Source organism: Megascapheus bottae, chromosome 6 (assembly GCF_031878675.1).
Source record: "Megascapheus bottae isolate mThoBot1 chromosome 6, mThoBot2.hap1, whole genome shotgun sequence".
NCBI lineage: Eukaryota > Metazoa > Chordata > Mammalia > Rodentia > Geomyidae > Megascapheus > Megascapheus bottae.
Genome location: NC_143514.1, coordinates 18,652,681 through 18,671,111, shown reverse-complemented (window position 1 = coordinate 18,671,111; position 18,431 = coordinate 18,652,681). Strand labels below are relative to the sequence as shown.

The window sequence follows — 18,431 nt, the reverse complement described above, 5'->3', positions numbered from 1 at the left end:
CATTTTCTGTCTTCTTTAATGTAGGACTCAAAGACACCATTTTCTGTTTAGCCAGCTAGCCAGCCCATCCACATTCAAGAAAAACAACTCCAAAGGCATGTTTTTATTTCACCAAAAATATGACATGCAATACCCATCCCCTAAAAACTACAAATGCTTACATAATAAAAAGGAAATCCAGTTCATACTGACCAGACACATATTTGATTTCACAAGTCCGGAAAAAAAATCTATTACAAAGTCTCTTTCGTATAAATATACTTTAAGGTAGAGTCAGATCAGAAAAAAAGTTTTGTTGGTATAAGAAATCCCCTAGTCCATCAGTACATCACAATCTTCACTTGTATTTCCAGTGAAATAAATACAGGCAACAGGTACAGGATAAGAGTTACTTGTGTGCTCTTTGACCCTAGGGAACCAACACAATTTAAACATTATTTCCTGAGCCTACGTTCTCTCCTCAAATAGCTTTGAGGAGAGCTTAGGTCAAGGGCTAAAGCCTTTCTCCCATGGTTAGATCTAACATATGTGTTCTCAAATGTGTGTTCAAGGCTGGAGTTATAGCTCAGTGGTAGAGCACTTACCTAGCTTGTGAGAGTGCCTGAGTTCTGTTCCTAGAACTGAAAACAAAAATGGATATATAACTCTATGTGCATTCCAAAATCCATCGATGTGCGTGTGTATGTGTGTGTGCTTGCATTTGGTCATGGGACTTGAACTCAGGGCCTGGGTGCTGTCTCTAAGCTCTTTTGCTCAAGGCTAGTGCTCTACCACTTTCAACTCCAACTCCACTTCTATTTTTTTTTGAGTGGTTAATTGAAGGTAAGAGTCTCATGCGGGCTTTTCTGCCTAGGCTGGCTTTGAATGCTATCCTCTGATCTCATCTTCTTGACTAGCTAGGATTACAGGATGAGCTATCAATGCCTGGTGAATTTTATGTTTTAAATGGGTGAATTGTTAGCTATGTGAAGTATATCTCAATAAGTGTTGACCTATATAATTCTAGCTTCTCAGGAAGCTGAGATATGGAGGATTGTGACTTGATTCTAGCCTGAGCAGAAAAGCCTGTGAGACTCCATTTGTACAATAACTGGCAAAAAGCTAAGCTGGAGGTGTGGCTTAATTGGTAGAGCACATGCTAAGCAACCCAAGCAAACAAAACCTAGAGGCTCTGAATTCAAACCCTGGTAAATAAAGTAAAACAAGATAAAGTTAAAATAATCTGGATGCTAGCAGCTCACATCTGTAATCCTAGCTGAAGGCTGAGATTTGAGGGTCCTGGTTCAAAGCCAGTCTAGAAAGACAAATGCATGAGACTTTGATTATTAATTAGCCACAAAAAGATCTAAAATAGAGGTGTGGCTCAAGTGGTAGAGCACTGGTTTTGAATGATAAAAATCTAACAGATATCACCCAGGCCCTGAGTTCAGCCCCAGTACTAGCATTTGTTTGTTTGCTTGTTACTCTAATTAAAAACAAATCTGAGGGCCAGGAGTTTGGCCTGGTGGTAGAGTGCTTGCATAGCATGTACAAATACCTAGTTTCAATTCCTCAATACCACATGCATAGAAAAAGCCAGAAGTGCTATGGCTCAAGTGGTAGAGCTCTGGCCTTGAGAAAGTCCAAGGACAGTGCTCAGGCCCTGAGCTCAAGCCCAGGACTAGCGAAAAAAAAAATCTGAGCTGGGGGCTCACACTTGTGATCCTATCTCCTCAGGAGGCTGAAATCTGAGGATCACTGTTCGTGGTCAGCCCAGGAAAGATCAATGAAACTCTTATCTCCAGTAAACCACCCAGAAAAAACTGGAAGTGGTGCTGTGGTTCAAGTAGTAGAGTGCTATCCTTGAGTGCAAATAGTTCAAGAACAGTGACCAGACCCTGAGGTTCAAGCTGCAAGACTGGCAAAAAACAAAAAACAAAAAAACAAGTGTCTAAGTTATCCACTTCCCTTAGAAACAGCCCAGTAAATGGTGATTGCCTCCCATTTCTGGGAGAGTAGAGACTTAAGTTTGAGGTTGCTCTGGAGGTACTTAGTTTCAATATGTCAGAACAAAGACAAAAGGGATTCTACTTTTTCCACAATAGTTTAAGAACCTTCTGTGACCTTCATCCTAAAGGAAGTTACTTACTCGCCAGGTATTGCCGAGGCTGCTTGAGCTCAGGGGTTATCTGTATGCAGCTATCTGGAGACATCCCACCAAGACTACAAGCTCAGAGAGCCACAAAAGGGAGAGTAATGGGGCTTGAACTCAGGCCCTAGGCATTGTCCCTTAGCATTTTTTTTTAATGATTCATTGTCCTAAGAGTCTCACAAACTTTCTTGCCTTGGCTGGCTTCAAATTGCAATCCTTAGCTCTCAGCCTACTGCGTAGCTTAGATTACAAGCAAGAGCCAGTAGTGCCTTGCCAGGAGAGAGAACTTGTCTACTTGAAACACCTGAAACCTACAAATATTTCTTGATTATTGAGTCATTGGACTGCCTGCCACCTCTCATGCTGCTGATGGCTGGGAGTCTTGGCACAGCTCCACTTCTCACTGGCTTCTAAGACCACTGCCAAGGCATCCTTGGCTAATCAGATGAGCCAACCACTTTGTGGCAGACAAATCACTTGGAAATGCCTTTTCATTCTATATCAACCATCTGGCTACCCAAATGGTCACTGAGAAAGGACACAGGCACAAACCATAGGCAACTGGGGTTTGACCAAGGGATAGTCATGCTAGCCTGATAGTGATGGAAAATTGCCAGTAGTAGGAAGAAAAAGTCACTGAAAATTTTGTTTTCATTTTTATCATCCTGGGAATTTCAAGTCCATCAATTAACAGTTGACATAAACACGAGAAAGGGATAGCAAGAATACCCACTCTACTCACCTTTCATAGGTGATATTGCCAGAAAAGGAGCCAGAAATCCTTTTTGGTTTTTGTGCTTGTCTTGGGACTTGAATTCAGGGCGTCATTCCTGAGCTATTTTGCTCAAGGCTAGCACGCTACTCTACTAGTTGAGCCACAGCTCTACTTCTGCATTCTTAAAACAATTTTTTGGTAATGATAAGAATCTCACAGACTTTCCACCTGGGCTGGCTATAAACCCTGACCCTCAGATCTCAGATTCTCCTGAGGCGCTAGGATCACAGGTGTAAGCCACAAGTAAGTATCTGGCTTTTTTTTTTTTTTTTGCCAGTCCTGGCTTGAACTCAGGGCTTGAGCACTATCCTTGGACTTTCTCTACCACTTGAGCCACAGCACCTTTCAGGCTTTTTCTATGTATGTGGTACCAAGGAATCAAACCCAGGTCTTCTGTGCATTCTAGGCAAGCACTCTATCACTAGGCCACATTCCTGCCCTCTCCCCTTTTTTTAAGTATACAAAGAAAATGAAAAAAGGAAAAAGAGGTCAGGGACTTGGAAACCAGAAGTATCCCAATTTGAGGAAAATCTTGTTAAACATTACTAGAATCCCTCCTTGAAGACTAGTTTAGTTCTGCTATCAAGCTATGAGTCTGGGATCCGACTCTTTTTTATTTTTCTTTTTGCCCATATGGGGGCTTGAACTTAAAAGTCTTCATGCTCTCCCTTCAGTTGGTTGTTGTTTAAGGATGACACTCTACCACTCAAGCCATACCTCCGATTCTGGCTTCTTGCTGGTTAATTGGAGATGAGAGTCTTTTGGCTTTGTCTACCTGGCTTGTCTGCCTAGCTTTAACCTGTGATCCTCAGATCTCAGCCTCTTGAGTAGCTAGGATTACAGGTGTGAACCACCTATGCTTGGCTTACCTCTTTTCTGGCTAACCTAGAAATTGGTAATTCTGTGGCTGAACTAATTTTGTGGCTGAGTTAAGCCCAGAAACAGATAGCAGGGTCACTCAGTGTCATGTCATTGTGGACTGGATATCCCCATACTGCCCAACTGAAACCTTGGCCTACTGTGCTCTTTCAACGTTAAGGTATCCCAATTCTGTAATAGGCCAAGGATTTGAGGATTGCGCTGCTCAGACACAAACAGGAGTTTCCTTACGGGCAGGGTTTTGCCAGGTAAAGGCTGAGAGAGAGTAAGGGTAGAACATTTGGGCTTGGTTCCCCTTAGCATCATAGAGAGATGGAAGGAGGTTTTTGTTGTTGTTCATTCGTTATGCCAGTACTGGAGCTTGAACTCAAGGCCTCATGCTCTCATCTCGTTTCTTCACTCAAGGATAGAGCTCTGCCCCTTGCACCATGTTCTTTCACTCCTGGCTGTTTACTTGTACCATACCCTCCACTTCTGACAATAAGAGTTTTATAGAATTTCCTGTGCAGCCTGGCTTTGAATCTTGATCCTTTAGGTTTCAGCCCACTGACTAGTGGGATTATAGATGTTAGCCATCAGTGCCTATCTGGAAAGTTTTAGAAAAATGGTGAGAAGAGATCCACCAGGGTCTTGGATATTTTTGTTGTTGTTTTGCAGTGCTGGGGATGGAATTCAGGACATTGTGCATACTAGGCAACTGGTCTACCACTGAGCTGCTTCTCCAGAACTAGGCATTTTCTTCATAAATGTTTTCCTTTTGCTTTGTGAGAACATTTATTGCTTACTTAAGAGAAGGAAACTGGATACCTAGTTATAAAATGAAACAAACAACAACAAAAATCCCCTCCTTTCTCGCCTCTCTTTGTGCTTACAGAGCTCCTTTTATTCATCCCTTGTCTACCTTGTCCTCAGATGCACCACTACCCTCAGTTTGAACTGATTATCCAGGAAAAATGAATCTTAGCTACTATGAAGATTGTCTATCAGAAACCCCATTATCTCCTCATCCAGCCTCACTCTTAAAGAGATCTTGAGCAGAGGGCATAGAAACAGAAAAACCCCTGCGGTTTCTGCCCTTAAGAAGAAAGAAGAAATCATCTTTCTTTCCTCCCTTTCTCCCTTCCTCCCTCCCTCCCCTCCCTCTCTCTCTCCTTCCTTCCTTCTTTCCTTCCTTGCTTCCTTCCTTCTTTCTTTCCTTTTTATCCTTCTGCTTGTACTGGAGCTTGAACTCAGGTACTGAGCACTATCCCTTAGCTTTTCTGCTTAGGTTAGTGCTCTATCATTTGAATCACAACTACATTTCTGGCTTTTTGATGGTTAATTGGAGATGAGAGTCTGATAAACTTTTCTGCCCAGGCTGTCTTTGAACCTTCATCTTTAGACATCTGTCTCCTGAATATCTAGGATTACAGGTATGAGTTACTGGCTAAGACAGAATTTCTACACTTAAAATAAATATTTTAATTCAGAACTATAACCATTATGGGCAAGCTGGGCTCACCTGTAATCTCAGCACTTGGGAGGCAGAAGGTGGAGAATAATGGGTTGGAGGCCAACCTGGGCTACATAGAGAAACTTGATCTAAAAACAAATACACAGATGAAAAAAAAAAAACTTAAACTAAAGTAATCCAAGTACACAAAGTGAGGCTGTGACTTTGGGGGCTGGACCAGTTAGGAAACAAAATGCAAGCAAGGGAATCATATACAAACAAAGCGTGGGTATATTTGGCAAATTTGAGGCAAGCAGAAAGGAAGGTTTGGGGACTCTCTATATATAAAAAAACAAGATCTGAAATTCAAACGTCTTCTGATAAGGCCACAATGAAGAGATTTCCAGCAGCAGGTATTGCAGGATGCTGGTTCCCAAGTCATCACAGGTTTGCCAGGTAATGTGCCAAGGTGAAGAGGCGAGGCACCTCTCACAGGTCCATGTCAGGGCCTCCTGAAGATGTCTTCAGTGGCACTGAGTCAAACCCATCAGGAGTCCTCTGAAAGAGAGATGGTGACAGGAACTGGCTGCTGCACAGGGACAGGTTTGGGGGACAAGGAAGAGAAATGGAAAATAGGTGACAGAAGGAACCCTTGAGGAACTTGCAGTGGTTTGATGGAAATACAGAAATGAGATAGCCTGTATTCTTGCTCCTTTCAAGCTCAAAGAACAAGAAAAATCATTACCAAAAAGAACAACAGGGGCCAGGAGTGTGGCCTAGTGGTAGAGTGCTCTCCTAGCAGACACAAAGCCCTGGGTTTGATTCCTCAATACCACGTACACAGAAAAAGCCAGAAGTGGTGTGGCTCAAGTGATAGAGTGCTAGTCTTGAGCACAGACAGACTCAGGGACAGTGTCCAGGCCTTGAGTTCAAGTCCCAGGACTGGCAAAAAAAAAATGCTGGGTGCAGTGGCTCACCTGTAATCCTAGCTACTCAGGAGGCTGAGATCTGAGGATCAAGTTTCAATGTCAGCCCAGGGACAAAAGGACCTGAGACTCTTACCTCCAATTAACCTCTAGAAAATGGGGAGTGGGGCTTGACTCAGGGGTAGGGCAGTAGCCTTGAGCTGAAGAGCTCAGGGACAGTGTCTAGGCCGAGTTCAAGCCCCATGACCCACAAAAAAAAAGCCCTATTGGGGTACCTGTAATTCTACTCAGGAGACTGAGGGCTGGTTAAAATCCAGCCTAACCACTAAAAGCCAGAAATGGAGCTGTGGTTCAAGTGGTACAGTGCTAAGCTTGAGGGGAAAAAAACAAAACAAAAAAACAACTCAGGCACAGCACCTGGGTCCCGAGTTCAAACTCAGGCAAAAAACAAAACCTTCTCTTTCTCTCTTTCTCTCTCTCTCTGTATGTCTGTGTGTATGAATATCTATCTATCTATCTCCCCACCCCCACAATACTGGGGATTGAACTCAGGGCCTGGGCCCTGCTTCTTAGCACCTGTTTTGCTCAAAGTTAGTGCTCTACCGAGTTAGAGCCCCACTTCTGGCACACTGCTGGTGAATTAAAGATAAGATGGGTTGGCCTTGAACCTCAATCCTCACATCTCAGCCTCCTGCATAACCTAGGATTACAGGCATAAACCATGGGTTCCTGGCAGGCTGCTTTGCATCTTTGCTGACTTCTAGAAGACCTAGGTGGACTCAGGAAGTTCCCAAGCAAACTCTTCTTCCAAGGATGAAGAAAAAAAAAATAGTAAAGATCTAAGGAGGCCAAGGGAGTCAACCTGGCAGGGTCAACACAAAGGGAACAGATTCAGTCATCAGAACACCTAGCTACCATTCTTTCTTCACTCACCCTCCTGTCCTCTCCTCCCACTTTCCATGCTCCCCACCCACACCTGTTTGGATGATTGGCTCCCAGCAGTAGTCAGGTGTGCCTTCTTGGCTGCAGAAGCCCTGGAGGAGTTACCTAGATTCTCTCTGCTGGCCCCATGCCCAGCGACAGTGGTGTCTGTGTTATATTTATGGGCTTCATACCCAACTTACCCACCCACTTGGAGCCAACCCTCCCAGCCCAGAACTGCTCAGCAGAGAGCAGTTTAGACTTCCCTATGACTCATCTTCTCCTCGGGACTGGGCCCGGACACCAAGGGGACAGCGCCCTCCACTGGTCAAAGGACAGCCTTTTAGTCCATCATATGTTCCCAGAGAACATCTTTTGCTCTCCTCCAAAAGAAAAGAAAAGAAAAAGGGTTGGGGGGGGGGGGGGGGGGGAGGATGACAGTGATTCTTGAAATCACAGATGGTTCAACACTCCTTTCGAAAGTTAAAAAGTCTCAAACAGTCCACCAACTGGAGCACATGTTTCGAGAGGACCTGGGTCAAGAGTAGACTAGGGCCCCAGGAGAAAGGATTGGTGTGAAAGGTAGAAGGGTAGAAGGCAGGATTTCCAGGTGGGGGGCAGAACAGTGTGAGGAATTAAAGGTGGAGTAATACAGGCCTGTCAGTGCCTAGGAGAAGTGTCTTGTCTGGCCCTCCCTACCTTGGAGGTGAAAGATTTGATCTTCCCAAACAGTGACTTCTTGCTGGTAAAGATGAGGTCATCTTCTGCATCTTCACCTTCCATGATGGCACAACTGTCAGCTGCTGGCAGGTCACAGTCTTTGAGGGTCGTGTTCATTACCAGTTTAGAGTACTTGTATTCCAGTCTTTGGAAAGAAAGGACGAGAAAGATAGGGTATCACAATGTGGGAAGAAGCGAGAATGGCAGAGAGAGATCATGTCTTGGGAAAAGAAACTGAAGGACAGCAAAATAAATAGTTTTAGAGCTGGATTAAGAGAAGAACTTTTGGCTCCAAGTTTAAGAGACCACTTTCTCTTAGGATTGGCTGTTTCATGCTGGGCACCAGTGGCTCGTGCCTTTCAGCCTAATTACTCAGGAGGCTGAAATCTGAGATTGCACCTTGAAGCCAGCCCAGGCAGGGAAGTCATGAGACTCTTATCTCCTATTAAAAGCGCTAAAAAGCTGGAAGTGAAACTGGCTGAAGTCGAAGAGTGCTAGCCCTGAGCAAACAATCTCAGGGACAATGCCCAGTACCTGAGTTCAAGCCCCAGGACTGGCACTCACACAGAGAGGGAGGGAGAAGAAGAGAAGGAGAGAGAGGCGGGGGACAGACTTTCTATGCTTGCATAGCTTAATGGATATATTAAAATGATACATTATTTGTTATGTAAATAACATGGTTACAATGATTACAGTGCAGGTCTCTGAATCCAGGGTCTTTTCCAAGCTAGGCAAGTATTCTACTGCTGAACAAACACCTCCAGCTCAAGGAAATATCTTTTTGGTGTGTGTATGTGTGTGCTGATCCTGGGGATTGAACTTAGGGCCTGGGCACTTGCTGTTCCTGAGCTTTTTTTCTGTTCAAGACTGGTACTCTACCACTTGAGCTACAGCTCCATTTGTGGCTTTTTTGGTGGTTAACTGGAGATAAGGATCTCATGAACTTTCTTGCCCAAGCTGCTTTTGAACCATGCTCCTCAGATCTCAGCCTCCTGGGTAGATGAGCCACCAGCACCCAGCCATTCTTTGCTTTTCTTTTGAAGCTCTAATAGCCATCTATAGAGTACCATGTGCTACCAGCCGTGTTCAGGAGTCAGGATAACCAAGGTGTGCCCCAGAGAAGTGACTTTACAAGTCTTGGCCTGCATTTACAAGCTCTGCAATCAACTCTAGATCAAATCCCCACTGTCAACTGATCTCTCTCTGCTCAGTGACAAACTCTGCCCAACTGCAAACTCCAGTATCCCAGTGTGTACTTTTGATTCTTTTTCCAAAAGTAGCAGGTCAACACGGTGAGCAGGATGGCAGTACAGGTGCCTGCGGAGATGCCCACTTTCAGCCAGAAATCTATTGTTTTACAGATGGTGACCCTCTGCTCTGGTAAGGAGATGCCACCAGCACATATCTTTGGTTCTTTCCACACATATGTCGTCTTCTGTCAGGGAAAAAAAAACAACAAGAAACTCAGACTTCATGTTCCTTTCTCTCCCAGGAAGTCCCAGTCAGAGGGCAACCTACCTGGATCCCAGCCACACAGCTGCTAAGGAAGGCATGATAGTCAGCAGCTGAGCAGAGTGGACAAGCAGCCACGCTCTCCCACAGGAAATGGAAGTTACAGCCGTCGCAGGTCCCATCTGAGCATGTGCTAGCAAAGCAGAAAGGAGATCTGAGCTCACATTCACGCAAATGGTGAGGAAGAGCTGGTGGATTCATCACGTCTCATTCACCTTCTCTGACCTCAGTATATCACCTGGGTCCTGCCAACTCATCCTTAGCTCACAACTTTATCTCCAGTTATCCTAGATATGAGGCTTTCCACACCTCCACTGGGCTCCCCATTCTCTATGTTCTGCTGATATCAGGTGGGAGCTAATATAAAATGACAGCTCTAGTATGGCAGTCCCACCAATCCCTCAGAGGTCATTTCTGTGGATATTGACTGTTTTTTTGGTGCTGGTACTTGGTTGTAAACTCAGGGCCTGGGTGCCATCCCTTATTCTTGTTACCAGTTGAGCTGCAGATTCACTTCCAGCTTTTTGGTGGTTAATTGAAGATAAGAATCTCCTGGACTTTCCTAATGGGGCTGGCTGGCGTTGGGGAACTGCAATCCTCAGTTCTCATGGAGAGGCGATTTTTTTTTTTTTTTGCCAATTACTTGGAGTCTCATGGATTTGTCTGTTCAGTATGGCTTGAAGCCATGATCCTCAGATCTCAGCCTCCTAAGTGGCTAGGATTACAAGTGTTAGCCACTGGCTCCTGGCTCAGATTGGGTCTTGTTCCTAATATCAATAATGGCCAGACTACAAGAGAAGCTCCAAAGTCTCATTGTTTTACTTAATCCTCAAAACAATTGCCTAGAGGGACTTACTATTACACTCATTTTATATATAAGAACAGGAGGCCTGGAAAGGATAAGAAATGTAATAACCTCACTAAGTGGAGTTGCTGATATCAATGTGGCTGTAGCAGATAGCTGTTAACCCCTGTGCTGTGCAGCTCACCATAACGAAGTAGGAGGTGATGGTAGCTTTGCCTTTTCCTCCTGCCCCATTTTTGCCATTTGATGATTGAGGGATTGGCACCATATCTGTAAGCTCAGAAAGTTCACTCACAGATCTCAAATGATTTTTTTTTCATCTTTTGCCTTTTCTCAGTAATCCTTGGCTACTGGGATGGAGTGAATTCAAAGAAAGCAGGTGGTGGCATTTGTCACACTTACTTATAGGGATTATTACCTTGGCAGCGACAGGGTTCCAGGAACAGTTTTTAGCGGATTGCATCTGACCCGGATGGTGGTTGATCTTCCAGAACTGCAGGACTGGGTCACATCATTGGACCTGCAGACGAAGCCAATTACCCATGGGGAAGGAAGCTACTCCACCATGTCAGTGGAGAGCCATGAAATGAAATCAGCATGGGGTGATTCTTTCACAGGGCAAGCCAGGACTTGGCCTCCAGCCTGACACACAGGGAAGGTATAGACCTTAGCCAACAGACCTAGTCAGAGGGGAAATACACACAAGGCTAGCATACACTGGGGCCTCCTTAGGCTAGAAGGAAACTCTGCTGCAAATTTTTCTAGTATTTCTCTCTGCCTCCAGGGAAAAGAACTGTCCCAGTAATACCCAAGAAGCTAGGATGAGGGAACAACCAGTGTATAGTCTCATAACGGGGCAGAGCTGCTAGATCTCATCCATGTTCTCTCTTGGCTAGGTCGGTTGGTGGCTGGATACAAAAGGAGGGATACGAAAGAAATTGGGTAAGGGCACTAGTATACTAGCGTCTCCTCACCTAAAAAAGAAGATCACATCTGGTATTCCTGAGGTCTCTGGGTGAAAAAGTTCAGCTGGGGAGGTGATTCCATCCACAGTCAAGTCTGTTGACACGCCTGCCAAATTAAGGGTTCCTAATTAGTTCTCACTGGTAGCATTAGCTGGCAGCCACTTTGATGCTTTCAATACCTATAAACATCCAGCCAACTTCATCTTATCACAACTCCCAAGTGACTCACGAAAAGAAAAACAATTATTTATTGATCTGAGAACTCTGAGAAATGGATTGAACTCACTACCTGATGCTTTTGCTCATTGGCTAGCACTCTACCTCCAACTCCTTCCCCGGAAAAGAAAACCAAACATTTGAGCTAAAAAGCTTTGGCTCAAGAACCAAAGCTTTATCAGAGGTCCCAGGGACTCTCAGCACACAGGATGGGCTAGAGAACAGAGGCTGGATGCTATGCCATGTGCATCACACACATACATACTCTCACATGCCTGTGGTAGCCTGGGTACTCACCAACAAGTCGATCGGCAAGGCTGACAGGCTGTGAGGACACCCCAGCTTTATAACCTGTCACCTCTGGAGGGATGATGACCGCCTGGCAGACATAGGCTGTGATGGACTTAGAAAACCCTGATTCACCCTCGGGGACCCGGAGGTCTGTGACATTGTCAGTGCACACGGACATTTTCTTCCCCTGGTGGGTGGATTTAGGTAAAAGCCAATGGTTACAAAGAAATTCTCAAAAGGAACAAGGAGTATTTTTTGAGTACCCTCCACGCCCCTATCTGAAAGTTCACACTTTCAATGATATGTTGCAGCAGAATGATTCATCACATGTTTAAAAAATAATAATCATTTTTAAAAGATCAGCTATGGTGTCCCATGCCTATAATCCTAGCTACTCAGGAGGCTGAATCTAAGGATGAGGATTTGAAGTCAGCCTGGGCAGAAAAGTCCATAAGACTCTTACCTCCAGTAAAAATGCTGGAAATGGAACTGTGGCTCAAGTAGTAGAATGCTGGCTTTGTGCACAAAAGGCCTCGGCCCTGAGTTTAAGGCCCACAGGACAGGTACACACACACACACACACACACACACACACACACACACACACACACACACACACACACACGCACATTAATGTCAATGTAGCCTCGTGTTGGGGACGTTGGCCCAGAGGTCTCAAGCACTTTATTCTCTTGAAGTCGCCTGTGAGTCCTATATGAGTAGGGTCTTAATGGTAGCAATGGATTCGGAGCTCTAAACGACTAGCACACAAGTTAAGGGGCCTTCTTTGACTCTGTTTTCTAGACGGAAACAAACATGTAGATGGATCCCAGAAGCCTGTCCAATTGATTTGAACATCTGGCCTGGTTAATGTTCCTTCAGCATGTCTCCCCTCAGTGCAAGTGTGTCTCAGTAGCACTTTCTAGACAGAGACCCCTAGGGGTTCAGTCAGAGCCATAACCAAATCCTTCTCTCCTGAATAGCTAGGATTACAGGTATGAGCCCCTAGTGCCTGGCTTCCTTAACCTAAAAAAAATCAACAAAAACAAAAACAACAAAAAAAAAGGGAGCGTGGCCTAGTAGTACAATGTTTGCCTAGCATGCACATCCTAATCTTGAGAAAGCCCAAGGACAGTGCCAAGGCCCTGAGTTCAAGCCCCAGGTCTGGCCAAAAAAAAAAAAATAGTTTAAAGCTGTTACTCTACTACATAAGCTAGCCAGCTCCACTTGTGGATTTTTAATTCTTCAGCTAGAAATAAGTCTCAGACTTTTCTGCCCAGGCTGGCTTCAACCATGATCCTCAAATCTTAGCCTCCTGAGCATCTACGATTACAAGGTATGACCCACTGAGGCCTCGCTTTATTATATATTTTAACTGATAAACTCTGGGGAGAAGTGCTGGAGAGCTCAGATGCTTGTGTATGTTAGACAAACACGTTAACATGGAACTATACCATAATCCCGTGCTCCTTTGCATTTTAAAGACAATGTATTGAAAAAAGGAAGTATGCTCTTTTCCAATCACTAAAAGCTTCAGAATATGATATTCTAAATGTTATAAAATTTTATTTCAAATATTACAAATCTCTATTTCTCAGCTTTTCTCTAGATTATATAGATAAACCCTAGAGCAATAAGAAAACTTTACATCACAATAAGATAGTTCTTAAGTCCTCAATCTGAAGATCTGTAGTGTGATCATACATAGTAAGCATTTCTGAAAAGAATAAAGGAGCCACAACCAAACAAACAAAACAACCAAAAAGCACCATCCAAGCTAGGCGCCAGTGACTCATATCTGTAATCCTAGCAACTCAGGAGGCGGAGATCAGAAGACAGTAGTTCAAAGCCAACTGGGAAGGAAAGTCTGTGAGATTCTTATCTCTAATAAACTACCAAAGAAGCCAGATGTGGAGCTATGGTTCAAGTGGTAGAGTGCTAGCCTTGAGCAAAAGCAGCTCAGGGAAAGCACCCAGGCCTTGAGTTCAAGCTCTAGGACTGGCAACCAAACAAACAAATACCACCATAACCCCCATCTTCCCCACTATCTCCCAGAAGCCTGAGTGTGCTTCTGGAGTTCCCTCTCATCCCTCAGTGCTCACTACTCCTCAGTCTCTAAAACCAAGACACAGCTGGCCACTGCAGGCTCACTTTCTGCTTTTTTTTTTTTTTGAGAGTCTCAAGAAACCTCTGCCTCCTCAGTAGCTGAGACTACAGGTGTGATAACAGCATGTGGCTCTGCCTCATGTTAATAGTTTTTCTGATTTTGTAGATTGTTTTAATAGACTTCACAGGTGAGCATTTTAAATCTGGAAATCTAAAATGGGAAATGCTTAGAGATGTATAAACAGTCCTCATTTTGAGGAGAAAGAGATCAGGCAAGAATAAATGAGAGAGCAAAGGAAGTGGTAACATTGCACAAAAAGAAATGTACTCTTCTGAAACTCTATGTATCACCTTTATAATAAATAAATAAATAGACATTTATCATCCACAGGCTTTAATCTTAGGGGAAGAATTATCATTTAAAAACATGTTATCCTCCTCATTCCCTCTTTCCTGCAGCTGCCCTTTCTTTTTCCCTAGGTTGGAGTCTAGTCTCGGCAATTCTCACACCTTCCTTGTATCCCTTACCTGGTTTCCACAGAGACTCAGGGTAAAGTGATGGAAGTACTTAAGCCCTTTCGAAGTGAAGCTTGGCCCTCCAGCCAGGGAGGCAGTGCTTGCCAGGGCTGAGAAGTTGTAGTTGAAAATCCTGGATGGAGTGGTGCGTGAGAAGGTGCAGTCATTGTAGCAGAGAGAGTGGATCTAAGGGGGAGAGGAAGCCAGTCAGGGCAGATAGTTGCAGGGAGCATCAAGAAGCTATAGGGGGCGTTTTTAAGGGGCTGCAGGGGATCTCCGGGGCCGCAGCAGATGGTTACACATTTCTCCTCCCTGAAGGAGGAGAAAGGATTAGAGGTAAACATGAGAAGGATTTATGTACATCTTGCCATTCGATTCTTGGCACATATAAAGGGAGAGTCATACCATCTGTGCATGACTATCTGCAGTCACTATCATGAAGGACTTTTCTAGAACCACCAGCTTTCAGAGGTCACCACAACTTTATACAAAAAGGCTTTTTGCAAGGACATCGGCCCAGCTACTGACTGTCCAACCTTGGGCTAACATCACTCTTACCATTCATTATTTTCATCCTCAAAATGGTCTCCCTGAGCCAGGTGCTGGTGGCTCCCACCTGTAATCCTTGCCACTCAGGATGCTGAGATCTGAGGGTTATGGTTCAAAACCAGCCCAAGAATGAAAGTCTATAAGACTCTTACCTCCAAGTTAACCATCAGAAAACTGGAAGTGGCACTGTGGTTCAAAATGGTAGAGTGCTAGCCTAGAGCTGAAGAATTCAGGGACAGCACCAGCGCTCAGCCCAGATTCAAGCCCCATCTCACACACACACACACACACACACACACACACACACACACACACACACACACAAACTTCTCCTTGGCCAGGCACCAGTGACAGGGATTGCTGGGTGCCAGTGGCTCATGCCTGTAACCATAGCTACTCAGGAGCTGAGATCTAAGAATAGCGGTTTAAAGCCAGCACAGGCAGAAAAGTCCAAGAAACTTTTTATCTTCAGTTAACCATCAAAAATCCAGAAGTGGAACTGTGGTTCCACAAGTGGAATTTGTGGTTCAAGTGGTAGAGGGGTGGCCTTGAACAACAAAACTCAAGGACATTACTGAGTTCAAGCCCCAGAATATAAGCACACACACACACACACACACACACACACACACACACACTCAAATTCTTTGAATATGTTCATGGTTCACTGTGCTACATATATATCCATTTCAAAGATCTCCTGTTATCAATTATTAGTAGTACATATGTGTGCGTGTGTGGCATGCTGGTACTGGAGCTTAAAATCAGGGCCTAGGCTGTCTTGTTAGCTGTCCCTCTCTCTCTGATTTGTATTATGTTTTCCTATTTATTTATTTTGTAAAGATCAAACCCAGAGTCTTAGGCTTGTGAGACAGGCACAACAACCACTGAGCTGCATCCCAGCCTCTGCCCTTTCACCTTGAAAGACAATAGAACTAAGAAAATCCAGGTTCGAAGGAAAGAAATTTCATTTCTCCTCCTGATGCACTGTGGCCATCTGAAGTGACTGGAGCCAGGCGCTGGAAGTTCTCGCCTGTATTCCTAGCTACTCAGGTGGCTGACATCTGAGGGTCACAGTTTAAAGTCAGCCTGGGCAGGAGGTCCATGACACTCTTATCTCCAGTTAACCCCCAGAAAACCGGAAGTGGTACTGTGGCTCAAAGTGTTAGAGCCTTGAGCAACCCCTGGTCTGACCCCACAAACAAACACGTAAATGAAGTGGCTGGAACTCTGCTCTTCCCTCTCAGGTTCTCTGTAGGGAGATGAACTCTGAAAGGGATTTAGCCACCAGTTTCTCGCTCTGTCCTAGGGTCCCCATTCCGACAGCAACTTTATACCTTGCAGTTCCTTCCCACAGCAGCAGAGGGAGCTCAAGGGAAGGCTGTGGCATAAATCCAGGCCACTAAAAGAGGTAGCCAGGAAAAAAAAAAAAAAAAAAAAAAGCTAGCCAGGGGTGGGTGAAATAATTGCCGCCCTTATCTTGAATCCAAGCAATGCTTGCAGAAGTAGGACATAAATGATATCTTATAAACACATCTTTATGTGGTTGTGATCAGTAAGACACACAATCATTTACTCATTCATTTTCCTCATGCATGGTTGCTTGGATGCAGAAACTGTATGGGGGCAGCAGAACTGTCACATTGGAGAAGAATGTGTGTGTGTGTGTGTGTGTGTGTGTGTGTGTGTGTGTGCGCGCACAGTGGGAGTACTGGGGCTTGAACTTAGGGCCTCTCACTCTTCCTTGGATTTAACCTCAAGGCTGGTGGTCTACCATTTGAGCCACAGCCCGACAACCAGCTTTTTGCTGGTTAATTGGAGAGAAGAAGCTCATGGATTTTTCTGCCTGGGCTGGCTTTGACCCATGATCCTCAAATCTTAGCCTACTGGGCAGCTAGGATCACAGGTGTGATCCATTATGGCGCTGAGAAGAATTTCTATGCTTGTGAAGCTGAGAAGGCACTGGGACAGAGTGAATCAGACAAATGAACTGTACGCTCCAGCAAAGGTTAGGCCGCTACCTTTCCAACTGATAACAAGCATGACCGGGCTAGGTTTATCCAGCCATAGACCCAATTATTCCTTTGGGTTTCTGCACGAGGGCCAAATTATCCTGTGGACAAGGTCTCCCCTCCCCTTCCCTTCAACTGAGGATGACACTTGCCCATAGCTGGGGGAAATCAAGCCCTGCTGCTAGGAACTCATTGGTCATACTCCTCCAGAACTCTAGCCAGAGTATGTACATCAGTCCCTCAAGCTGATCTATCCAGGCCATCCGAGAAACCTCTGAAGCCATCCCACCAGAAGCTAAGATTAGGATGAAGGGTAGACTGCTGACACCTTATTGCTCTTGGTCCCTGGACCACAAGGCACACAGGCTTGGACACCATAAGGCTGGTGGGCTTTCAGGATTGTATTAGGCGGGCAGGAGTGGCAGGTCCCAGAATCTCGGTCGATGTAGTAGCCAGCAGGACAAGCCGTGCAGGAAGAGCCCAGGTCTGAGGCTTCAAGGGCACAGGGACGGCAGTAGGATGCCACCCCGCCCATGACATTGGTGACATTGATGGAGTAGATCTTGGCGACATCATTGGTGTACTTTCTGCCCTAGAGACAAGGAAAGAAGAGGGGAGAGTGTGGAGGCTCAAGACAGCACCAAAAAATGTAAATAGCGAAATACTTCCTATTTTATCCTGTGACACTTGAGAGAAATCTTGGAAGCATCCCTCTCCTTTTACTATTTAACAATGGCTCTTCAGTATTCACCACAGACAAGGTATGGAATCTGTACAGATGTCCCTCAGTGGATGAATAGATGTTAAAAATGTGGCATACATACATATGGAATTATTCTCATCCATAAAAAGAATAATATTGTACCATTCGTAAAGAAATGAGAAGACTTGAAAAAAATTATATTAAGTGAAGTAAGCCTGACCCAGAGAAATATAGGTTGCATCATTTCTCATTTATAGGAGCTGGAAAGTGCCTATAAATCTACAAGTGAACACACTAGATGGTTAAAAAACAAAACAAAGCAAAAACACTGGGGCACAATAAATTATATAGGTTTCTGGGCATTCACAGAGTGAGACCAAAGGAGTACTTTCTTGGGAAAAGATCACAAAGGCACAATGCCCATGATGCATCTGATCATATAAAATAATTTATCAAAGTGAACTTCAGGAGTGGCTGGGAGTTTGGCCTAGTGGTAGAGTGCTTGCCTAGTATGCATGAAGACCAGGTTCGATTCTTTGGTACCATATACATAGAAAAAGCCAGAAGTGGTGTTATGGCTCAAGTAGCAGAGCTCTAGCCTTGAGAAAGTCCAAGGACAGTGCTCTGGCCCTAAGCTCAAGCCCAGGACTGGCAAAAAAAAGAACACAAAAACAAAAACAAAAAACAAAAAAAACAGTGGTTCTTTATGGGAATTTTTAGGTCATTTTAAAATAAGACCATCTCATTTTGAGTTATGTGTTAAGATATTAAGTACCCTGGGGGAAATGTATAGTAGATGTCATTCAATAAAAAGTAGGTCTTTTACTTACTTAATAAACCTATATATTTTTTCTTTTTTTATTGTAATTAGTAAAAGGGTTACATGATATTTGCCAGATAGAAGGTGCATTAATTCACATACATTGATACCCTTTCACATGTCTTGGTACCCGTTTCCCTCCCCCCCCACAC

The 18,431-nt window shown here is 44.5% G+C and overlaps 1 protein-coding gene across 5 annotated transcripts in view; it reads right to left on the bottom strand.

Annotated features, from left to right (window-relative positions):
* Positions 1-5,490: 5,490 nt before the first annotated feature.
* Positions 5,491-18,431, bottom strand: part of Elapor1 (endosome-lysosome associated apoptosis and autophagy regulator 1) — a 75,159-nt gene continuing 62,218 nt past the window's right edge. For 3 of the 5 annotated variants that reach the window (XM_090334335.1, XM_090334334.1, XM_090334331.1), the window contains 9 exons: positions 17,085-17,348; positions 14,208-14,381; positions 11,580-11,760; positions 11,076-11,172; positions 10,520-10,621; positions 9,303-9,429; positions 9,041-9,219; positions 7,764-7,929; positions 5,491-5,775 (listed from right to left, as the gene is read on the bottom strand). In XM_090334335.1, coding sequence (XP_090190461.1) covers positions 5,707-5,775; positions 7,764-7,929; positions 9,041-9,219; positions 9,303-9,429; positions 10,520-10,621; positions 11,076-11,172; positions 11,580-11,760; positions 14,208-14,381; positions 17,085-17,348 — 1,359 coding nt within the window. In that variant the 3' untranslated portion in view covers positions 5,491-5,706. Of the gene's footprint in view, positions 5,807-7,763; positions 7,930-9,040; positions 9,220-9,302; positions 9,430-10,519; positions 10,622-11,075; positions 11,173-11,579; positions 11,761-14,207; positions 14,382-17,084; positions 17,349-18,431 lie in introns of all 5 variants that reach the window. The other 2 variants (XM_090334332.1, XM_090334333.1) reach the window with 2 other exon arrangements.